Source organism: Artemia sp. Qi Xiang Cuo, chromosome 16, assembly GCF_049724085.1.
Source record: "Artemia sp. Qi Xiang Cuo chromosome 16, ASM4972408v1, whole genome shotgun sequence".
NCBI classification, from domain to species: domain Eukaryota; kingdom Metazoa; phylum Arthropoda; class Branchiopoda; order Anostraca; family Artemiidae; genus Artemia; species Artemia sp. Qi Xiang Cuo.
Window position 1 is genome coordinate 6,478,056 of NC_142809.1, and position 10,770 is coordinate 6,488,825.

The window sequence follows — 10,770 nt, forward strand, 5'->3', positions numbered from 1 at the left end:
GGGACTTTTGTCATCCTTCATCTGCAGAATGTGCTCTATTCATCTTAACCTTTCTTTCATTATAGCCCTAGAAAGCAGGATTGAACCAAATTTTTTGTACAGGCTACAGTTTGAAATATGGTCAGTCATCTGGGTATCCAGAACAATCTGTAGGCAATTTCTATGGAAAACATCTAGCAAATTTTCATCCACTTTTTGAAATTTTCTTTTAGTTTTGTATATACTGATGGGATCATCAGTGAGGGAGGGTTGCTTTGTTTTCTGGATCACAACTAATAAATTGAAAAAGAGCATTAAATAAGAATTTTTTTATTTTATTAGCCTCCCATGTTTTTGAGAAGTGCTACTAAACTGAAATTTTACCCATATTTGGAAATTTGACTAATTTTCCCTTCTATTCTTAGAGACGTCTGCACTCACAGTTTCAAGCCTATAATAAATAGGCCAGGGTGAAAGCCTATTGAAAAGATAAAGTTTTGTTGGGGAGAAGTTACTAGTCAACTAGTTTGAAAATGATTTGTTTTCTGGGGCAATGTTTGTTTCCAGCTAGTTGGTAAATTTAAGTGTTGCTGGGGAGAAGTTATTAGTCAACTAGTTGGAAAATAAATTGTTTTCTGGGGCAATGTTTCTTTCCAGCTAGTCGGCAAAATTAAGTGTTGCTGGGGAGAAGTTACTAGTCAACTGGATGGAAAATAAAAATTTTGCTGGGGAAATGTTTCTTGTCAACTAGTTGGCAAATACAGATTTCTCCTATAGGGATGGGCAAAAGTTTCCAACTTGATGGAAAAAATATTTTTAATTATAAGGAGATTGGATAGTACCATTTTATATAAACTTATAAACTAATTTTTTCTAGGCTAATAGTCAAAGAGTGGATATCCAATTTATAAGGTTTTAAAGATAGGCTATGCAAATACATTTCCTAGATTTTGAAAAAAAACATTCATTTGGCTTAAAATTCTACTCAAATTACAGGAATTTTATTTTCAGAACTAAAGCCAGAGAAAAAGGAACTCTTAACTGAAAATTAAGGTAAAATGTTATTTTGTAAAATTTCAATAGGTAGACCTGTCATGTAGGCAACTTTCAGGACCCTCTAGAGGGAGAAGGAGTGGAAGTAGGTTTCACAATACCTTCCTGGGACATACTTTAGCCTGTAGACCCATCCCTGAAAGTTTCATTTTTGTAACCTAACCCCTTTTTAAGATAGCCAAAAGTAGCTAAAGTAGAATTTTATCTTACTTTCTCACCTTTACAATGTCCTTGGCCTTGGAAATCGAATAGGAAATGAATAGAGATAGACAGGGTTTTAAAACACCTTCCAAGCATTAATTTAGCCTAGGCTAGGCCTAAGGATTCATTCCTGAAAAGTTATATCTGTTAACACAAATACAAACTAAAATAACAAAAATTGTCTAATCTAGGTCTATAATTTTACCAAAAAATAACTCTAGCTTACTTGCAGCTAGAAAATGGTCTATGCCTACCCAAAAGTAATGATTTGTAAAGTTGAAAAACTAACATTAAGGATTTATTAAGGCTATAATAGTTCTGATAAATTCTGATCTTACTGAGTACATAAGTTATTTGTCTTTGATGATGAAGAACTAGCTGAAAAGCTGTTCATTGCTTGAATTGAAGGGGTTTGAGAGGTGCTGAAAGGATTTCTGAGTAGTTCTTCCTCATCATTTTCCATCTCTTTCTCTAGGTCATCAATAGAAGTTTGAAAGTCTTCATCCTGGAATCCATAATCAACTGAAGCATTGATCTCATTTTGAAAGTCTGACATCTTTTATAAAGCATGGAAAAAGGAATTTAAATTTAAATTAAGCCGTTGTCATTAGCGTTGCCCATTATAGACCTTATTCGTTTTTCCACCTGAATGGTAACGCTGCGCGAAAATTGGCCAGATTGTTGGTAGGTTTGTTGTGCGAACATGGAACTTATCATGGAATTTCCTGAAATTCAGAAGGCACTGGTGAGTTAATTTTGTTGATAATCTTGTTAATAGCAAGGTTGTACATCACCTGCATTCTGGATTGATTTTTCCTTAGCTTTGGTTGTAGGTTTAGCCTGTACTAGGCTATATCTTTGCCCAGCCAATGGACTCCAACATGAAAATTACAAACATTTATTTAGGTGCCAAAAAAGGCAAAGAAGTAAACAAAACTGACACAGAAACATCTGCCATAGTCTCTACAATAGTATTAACATGTTTATGACCTAAGAACCTGGGTTGACTTTCCAGTTTTTAAGGAAAATTTGACCCTTAGAAATTAACATTTTGAATCAGTACCAAGAATACTTAGGCTAGATTCTGCTACAAAGGTGATAATAATTGGATGGTTTTGGGGTCAGTGCCCTTCTAGAAATTCCTCTCTGTCCAGCCAGGTTAATATTTTGTTTTCCAACTGCACAAGCATCAGGTGGTAACATTTTGGTAAATTTTTCCATTCATGGAATATTGAGATAGCTAAGAAATAGACCTACATCTCCATTTAGAATTTCATGCTGAATCCAAATATAATAATCATTAACTAATAGTTTGCCGCAAAGGATCACATTTTATAAATTTAGGTCAAGGATATTGTCAGTTTGTTTCCTTGCTTATTTGCCAGCAGATAAAATAATTGGATGGTCTGAAATGGTATTTTCTGGTGCAAAGTGCTGGAAAATTTTCAAACTTTCTATTGAAATGTGTATTTTTTTCATTTGTATCTTAGATTTCTTTGTAGGAAAGCAAATAATTTTAAAATGAATATCATGCCCCCCTCCTTGGTGATTCCCTTGCCCCTGACAATGTCCCTGGGCCTTGCTATTACCAATAACTAGATTTTTAATATATTAATACAAAAAAAATGATTTAATTATAGAATATAAGCTATTTGAAATTGATTTTTAAATTTAATTCATATTAATTATTAAATTAATTGAGTTAATTTTATTTAATGAATTCAATGTGAATTTAAATTTGATTAATTGATTACCAGAATTGATTTTTGTTCCATGAACATATTGGATCCAATGAAAAGTACAAGTGAGTTTTGCAGAACGAGCACATATTAATGAAAAATTCAGTTATGTTTGTGTTGTGACTGAGAATTTATGAGTTGACCTAGCTGAGAAGGGCGCCATTTGAGGTTTTGAGGAGCACAGGATCCCCCTCCCTCAGTTTCTGTCCCTAGAACAGAATCAAAATAAGTTTTTTGGAAACGTTAATTAACTTTGGAGGGTTACAGGGGACACTTTTGGCACACCCGCAACTCAGTACCCAGGGTAGCTATCCTCTGTGCCCCCCTAGGGCTGGCCTTGGTTGTGGTCTGCTATCAGGGAGATTTAAGTCAATTCCCAGCAATTCAGCAAATGGTCATAGCCCTCTTCTTCTCCTTAAAACGGACCTTGATCCTACTCTGTTTTTCTCCTACTTTTCCTTCAGCAGCAGGATAGCTTCATTTTTTCTAACTTTTCCTCAGGCTACACCAAACACAAGAGTATAAAATTGTATTTTTAGCACTCTGGCCTCCGGTGTCTGATCTCAGATCTCCAAAAAAAAAGCTTGCTGTCTGTCTGTCACACCCAAGCATCTCAGAGTTACTAAAAACATAATTTAAAGTAGTGGCATGTTTAGGGGGGGCCAGGGGCCTGGCCCCCCTGAAATTTCCACAGATTGTCAATACCAGTCCAATTCATTTTTATTTATTTTTTTTTTGTAGGTATCGGGTGCCCTCCCCCCCCCCCTCAACCACTGATTTAAAGCAGCCCCTAGTATGTTTACTCTTACCACACACTCAGAACATTCTAAAGTCAATTAAGGCCCACAAACCATAATCAAATCTCCTCAGTTTAACTGGTTAGGTCTAGGCCTATGTCTATTTGAAGTACAAAACAATAAAAAATTTGTCAACTCTAATTTTCTCATATTTTTTTAGTGCCAGTGGTGCAGAGATCTTCATATTGTCCCACTTATCTCAGACAATGTTATTGAAGATTATGACAAAGCTTCAAATTCAGCCATCCGGAAACTCAAGAGAAGCTACAGCATTTTGGTGGAGCAATATATTGACCTGGAAACCGTGCATATTTTAGAAGTGGAAGGACTTTTCGGAAATAAAGGGCTAGTGATAAAAGGGAGTTGCTATCGCAGTTTTAAAAAGAGGGAAAAGCCACATTCAATCAAAGTCTATCTTTCATGTGACAGTCAGCTTATCAACAGTGCTTGTTCATGCATTGCTGGAAGTGTTTTTTGCAATCACCTGGTGTTGCTCTTGAGAATTATCAGTTTGATGCAAAGTCTGAAGTACAAAGAAATCCCTGCCTCCCTGAGCTGCACCGAGATGCCTCAACAGTGGAATTACATGAGAAAGCGGGATCTTGAGCCACAAAAGGTGATGGACATTGACATTCGCCAAGTTCGGGAAGGAGGACTGTCAACTCCAAAAATAGTGCAGCTATATGACCCGCGGGTCAGTAAAGATGATTGTCTCAGTCTGAGATTGCGAGTTGTGCAACTTAGTTCTTCCCTTAGCCCGGCTGTATCTGCATTTTCAGGTAGGACAGAGTTTCTGTTACATAATCTTTGTTTATTTTTGTTAATGGTTTTTTATAAAGGTAAATCTGATTCACTAAAGCAATTTTATTTTACTCTCAGAAACAATAACTTATGTTTAAAAATTATATCTTCAAATGTAAGCTGTACCTGGACTTGGGATCCTGAGATGGCTCTCATGTGAACATTTCGATGATGAGAAAACCCTTTTTCTTTGCATTTCTATGCTCTTCCTTTGGACAGCTCTCTGGGCTTTGAACTGGGGAATGCAGTAGCTGAACTGTTCCATGCGTGAAGCATGCTGTGAGTCGCTGGTTTGACTTGCATCTCAGAAGTTTGGCTTCAGGACTACAAGGACACATGCCAAGGAATAAGACAACAGATAACAAGTTCCAATAAAGCAAAAGGGGTTGTCGTACAAGTTTATCTAAGGTTTTACATGGCTTTCATGGTTGCAGCGGTCAGTAGCGTATATTAGGGGGGAGGGGGATAGGGGTGATCACCCTCCCTCTGAAATCTGGTAAAGTTTGTCATAAATGCCATAAAATTGGAAATTTTACCAGTCCGAAGGGGGCAACAGCGTTCTTGTAATGCCTTAAATTGCTTATTCCAGACTGTTCCAATACCCTGGAACTTTTCATCAGTTGCGTAACTAAGGATGGGTTGTTACATTGTACCAGAGGAACTTTTTTTTTATTGGTATTGTAATAAACTTGAAAATGCATTTTCAACAGAAAAATTAAGCTATTTGGCACTGACAGGACAATTCATTAGCTATCTTCACCATCCAATGGCCATCAAAATATTATAGTTGGTACAGAAGATTAGGTCCTGTTGGCGGGAGGCATTGAGGAGCCAAAGAGTAATTACTTTTTCATAGAAAAAAAAAATGCACGCTTTAGTGTTAAATCCAAAACTGGAGTGCTTCATGCCATAAAATACTTTTCTATCCTTGAATATTCACCAATTTCATTATTATCTTGAAAAAAAAAAATAGAAAATGGAATTTCTTACTAGACATTTTCTTAAAAAATAGACTCTTCGCACAACACTAGTTTTAAGATAATTTAATCCTCAAAGATAGGTGTAAAAGAAGTAAATATATGGAATAGTACACTTTTTAGTTATGGTTCTAAAATTTCCGCTGCTTTGCGGGAGAAAGCACTGCTTTCAAACCATCTTCTCGCCCAAAATAGATATATTTACCACTTCAAACCTCAAAATTTTCTGCTCAGATTTGACTTATTCTGCACATTTTCGTCGCTCCGACCGAATGTCCAAAGGAATTAGGATTACCATGCCGATAATTAAAATTGCTCAAGAAAATGAAGTAATTTTTACTTATTCCACCCCCCCCCTCCTTTCATCGTAAATCCTGGATCCGTCACTACAATTAATGCCATTTTTTGCTTTCTTGACTACTATATTATTTAGACTGACACCCCCCCCCCCCCGAAACGAAATCCTGGCTACGCTGCTGGCTCTCTCATTTCCTGATTGATGCAAGCACTTCAAGTTTGAAGTCCAAGGCATGCTAAAACTTTTTTTTTTGGGTTAAGTAGACCTTTAAAAAATGATTTTCTTGCAGATCTTTTGAAAGACGGAATCGAAAGAGTAGAATATTCCCAGACCAAGCTTGTTCAGAATAGATTATTGGAATGCCCAGTACTTTCAACATTGACCAACCATTTACAAGTAGATGATTCTACTTGTAATATTGTAACCAATCTCTGTGTTGTAACCAGTGCATTGTTCAAGGCTGCTGAGTTTCCTCTGTATGACAGTACAGGTAGTTACATGTTGACAAATACTGATACAAAACAGCAGCAAATGATAGACTCCTTAAGAGTATCAGCATCAGAAGCCAAAGAAATTGAAAAAAAGTCTCGCAGACAGGCTGAAAGTGAAACGAGGTTTTTTGCAAGTAAGTTTCGACTTACTTCCAGCAAATTCAGTTTGGTGGTGAAAAGGGTCACTCCTTGGAGCAAAAAATCAGTTTCGTCTAACTTTGCAGATCGAAATTTGGATAGAAACCCAGCTGTAAAGTGCTGTTCGAATTTACAAAAAAACTATGAAAAAAAAAGGATGGGACGTTGTGGTTACTGACTGTGGGACTTTGATACCAGCTGAGTACTGGCTTGCCACGTCTCCTGATAGACGTGTGTTTGACCCATGCGAAAGAGACCCACGTGGCATTATTGAAGTCAAGTGCCCATATAGTCTTTGAGACAAAACTGAGGAACAGTTTTTAGCTGAATGCCCATACCTCACATGCTTGAGAAAAGACCACCACTATTATTATCAGATCCAAGGGCAACTTGGCATTACTGGAATATCATGGTGTGACTTTGTATTATGGACCAAAAATGTTATAATAATACAAAGGATACCTTTTGATAATGTTTTTTGGGAAAATGAAGTCAAAACTCTGACTGATTTCTATTTCCAACATTATCTGGAATACTTGTCTGAGCTTCTGTAATTTGAGGTCCGTTGATTAATGTGATAAACCTTTTCGACGTATCCAGAAACTACGAAAGATGGCCCCTCACAGGTACCAGTTACTGAAAAAAATTTCTTTGCGAAAACGTTTCAGTTGAGTTTCGCGACGCTGATTGGTTGACGCTCAAGTTTCAGTAGCGGTCCATGTTGCAGAAGCAACACTTTAGACATGTCGAAGTTATGTATTTTGAGTTTCTTTGATTTTTGTGATTCAGAGTTGCTTTGATTTATGTGATTATGAGTTCCTGCGAATAAAAGCATTCTTTTTTTAACCTATATATATATATATAAATAAAACCTAACTAAAATCTGTCTTTCATCAAAAATTCGGCCACTAGTCAAATCCGTTTTCTTTAATTTGGCTGGGTACTTTATTTTCCATACAAATTGATAAATTATTCTTGTTATTTCCTTTAATGTTGTTTTATTCGGTAGAGAAACTGTTGCAGAATACCATATTATAGGGCCTACAGCAATAATTACATACGGAGCCTTCTGGTGTATAGTTAGACTTCAGTTGTTTCCATAAGAAATTGCCTTTTTTACAATGCTTCTAATTTCATTCCAATTTAATTTCTACGTTTTCTTCCAACTGTTGTTGAAAACTGTTCCAAGTACTTTGGTTTCTTCTTTGGTTGGTACACCATGCACGAAATCTCTATCCTCATCTCTGAGGCTTGAACTCTCAGATTTTGCTTTATTTATTTCTACCTTAAAAATCAAGGAGGCACACTTATGCCTCTAAAGAGGAGACCCACCCCAATGTTAAGCGATTTCTGGTCCTAGCGGTCGCAGAGAGACAGCAGTGATCGCATTTTGTAGCCCAAGCTCCAACTAAGAAACGTGCAAAATTTCACCCCCTCCGACTTTATCTTCATGGGTAAAAGTGGGCCGGAAGTTTCGACCCTCCGACCACAGCACCCCTTTAACGTGATTCGATTGGGCTGAACTTTAGTGGTTATGCATTCCTTGGGCCCGGGAGCTTATCCTTGAAATTTCAGCTCAATCCGATCACTCCTTCCCTGTTTTCCAAAAAACAAATACAGCCCCTGCCAGGTCAGGTCTCTTTTTTTTTATCAGCCACGGCTATAGGCCACAGCTGGTACCGGATCCGGATGAATGAGGACTCAGTTTAAGCATAATTCGACCTTTGAGTGTCTTGTGACATTTTCAGACCAAAAGAATTTTCTCCTGAAATACAATTACAAACAACTGCATTTGACTCTTAAAACACCTGTAAATATTTCCTACCACAACCCCCCTATTTTGGCTTCCAATTAGATCAAAATTCATAGGATAAGATTTGCTGGGGCTTCGGAGCTAATTCTCAAAATTTCAGCTCAATCCAATCCTCCCTTCCCTATTTTTCAAAAACCAAATATCAAGTTTTGTGGGGATTTGCTTGCGTCAAAAATAGATACGAGAGACTAAAACAATATAACTAGTGTCTCTGTGGTACAATGGTCGCTGTTCCTGACTGTCAGGCGGAAGATCCGGGTTCGATTCCCTGTGAGAGAAAATTTTTTATATACTGAATTTAAAGTTTAAAAAAGAAACTCAGTTTCTTTTTTAAATCCAATCTATTAAATCCTTCGGCTCAATAGGCGTCTCCAGAAGAATATCACAGTCGGCCTTCAGGTTACAGGTAAGTCTCCACTGCTTTGATAACATGCCGTATATCCACATGCTCTAAGAAAAGTTGAAAAAAGAAAATCTTTCTGTGCTTTTGATTTGAGTATTCAGGAATTAAAAGCCTTAACACAAGAATCTTCAAAAGCGGGAGGTTTGGGAGGCGGCAGCCCCCCAACTATAAATCCAGAAAAGATCAGCTAACAGTTAGTCAAGCACTAATAAGTAATAAACTGTACAAAAACGTGCATAAAATATTTGAAAAAAACTACGTTTTATAAAAATTTAAAGAGGCTGAGACACATGTTCTAACATTAAACCGTGCAGGTTTTAGGTGGTGCATTGGGGGGGTTACCACCCCCAAACCCCTCGCTTCCGTATATGAAAGGGGCTGTGCGCTCCTCAACGCCTCGCTCTTTACGCTAAAGTTTTTTTTGTTTAAAAGAGTTGTGAGAAAGACAAACTTTAGCGTCAAGAGCGAGGCGTTGAGGAGAGCACAGCCCCTGTCATATACGGCAGCGGGGGTTTGGGGGGCGGCAGCCCCCCAGCTGCACCTCCTAATCCCAGTACGTTTTACGGTTCGAACTTGTGACTCAGCCTCTTTAAATCTTTAGAAAACGTAGTTTTTTTCCAAATAGTTTTACAATAAGATTCGGTTGTATTAGTTGCTTTTACAAAATCTTCTGTTTCTGTAAATACTATTAAATAATAAAAAAACTTAGAACTTTTATTTGAGTATTCTCTATTTTAATTCCTTATTTACCCTTCAATATATTTAAGCATAGGATCGGCATATGCTTCAAATAAAAGAAGACTAAATTGGCCAAAATGATTCGTCTTCATTTGGTATCTCTTATTCACCTGAAGAGCTGACGATGTGGTTCATAAGGACTGTCATTATGGCACAAACAGTCCACATCTGATTCAGAACTGGAACAAGGTTAACTGGGATTGTTTCTCTTAAGATCCCATAGCACTTATTTCGCATTATGAGTCTCTCAACATGTATATGGAGGCGGGCAATCTTCTGGGTTTCAATCACATCAGAAGCTGCAATTGCCCAGCATTCTGAAGATACGGGGGAATATTTAGGCTTACACACGAAAGCAAGTCAGTCTGTATGCGGAAACCCGTATCATCCATTATACTATCACCGTCACCATATGTCATCTTCAGGATTCCACATCTTTTGGCAAGTTGTACATCAGAGATGGACTGATCGTACAACTCAGATACAAATGTCACAATGCCGTTTGGGGCAATGCCAATGAGACCTTTTTTAGTCTGCCGACTTTTGTATGACAAATAAGACACAGTTTTATTTCGGAATGACAAAGGAACTTAACACTGAATGTCGGGTGCATCAATCACGCCCCAAGGTGTGTTATAGTCATATTTAAGTATTATGTAATATTTCTTTCGTCCGAGTTTCTTGCTAGCCCGAGACCAAGTCTTCCCAACTGTCTAGCTAAGACCTTGATCCATCTCTCAAGCATTTCGCTCATGGTCACCTGACTAATAGAAAAATTGAGTGACAGGTCTTGTTCGCATAATCCCACTTTTAGCCTGCAAATGACAAGAAGCAACTGATCACGACCAGAGAGCTTTCTGTTGTGTCTCTTAGCTGAACCTTCGGGATCTCTCACATGAGCTTCAGTGAGTCTCACATTTTCACCACAGTTGATGAATTCAAAAAAAGACTCAAAGTCAGATGAACAGGTGAACCCAGTATAGAATTGCAGTAGTTTGTTATCCTTTTTCACGTTAGCATAAGTAAATGTACCATCTTTCAAAGCTTGATCAGAGGCAACGAGTTTGCTTTTTATGTCCATATTAATGTGCTGCAGTTTTTCCATCTCTTTCTTTTTATCTTGCAGTTCAATTTGCATATACCTTGCCTTTGCTTCTAGTTCTCTAACTCTTGATAATAAACTGACAGGCACATTATCGCTGGTACTGCTAACATTCCCTGAGCTAGTTATTTCACCAATTTCACAAGGTTCCTCGCCTTCACCACTTCCAAAAAGTTACTCGCTTCTTATAGTTTGCAGTAGCCCACTTGCAGACACATCTTCAACTTGAGTAATCTCAGC

The 10,770-nt window shown here is 37.5% G+C and overlaps 2 protein-coding genes across 2 annotated transcripts in view; one reads left to right on the forward strand and one right to left on the reverse strand.

The window, feature by feature from the left end:
* LOC148942506 (uncharacterized) overlaps positions 1-1,789 on the reverse strand; it is a 103,467-nt gene extending 101,678 nt beyond the window's left edge. The window contains exon 1 of the mRNA XM_089102289.1: positions 1,572-1,789. Within this exon, the coding sequence (XP_088958415.1) occupies positions 1,572-1,789 (218 nt within the window). The remainder of the gene's footprint in view (positions 1-1,571) is intronic.
* Positions 1,790-1,936: 147 nt separating this feature from the next.
* Positions 1,937-6,773, forward strand: LOC148942508 (uncharacterized). The gene is made up of 4 exons (XM_089102290.1): positions 1,937-1,978; positions 3,930-4,548; positions 6,135-6,470; positions 6,631-6,773. Exons 1-4 carry the CDS (start codon positions 1,937-1,939, stop codon positions 6,771-6,773), a joined length of 1,140 nt encoding a protein of 379 aa, XP_088958416.1.
* Positions 6,774-10,770: the final 3,997 nt, after the last annotated feature.

What these genes read in the sequence shown, in the direction of transcription:
- LOC148942508 (XM_089102290.1), top strand. Translation starts at nt 1,937, where the DNA reads ATGGAACTTATCATGGAATTTCCTGAAATTCAGAAGGCACTG. An exon ending in GGCTGTATCTGCATTTTCAG is followed by an intron (nt 4,549 to 6,134) that starts GTAGGACAGAGT and finishes ATTTTCTTGCAG; the next exon opens with ATCTTTTGAAAGACGGAATC. An exon ending in TGAAACGAGGTTTTTTGCAA is followed by an intron (nt 6,471 to 6,630) that starts GTAAGTTTCGAC and finishes TGAAAAAAAAAG; the next exon opens with GATGGGACGTTGTGGTTACT.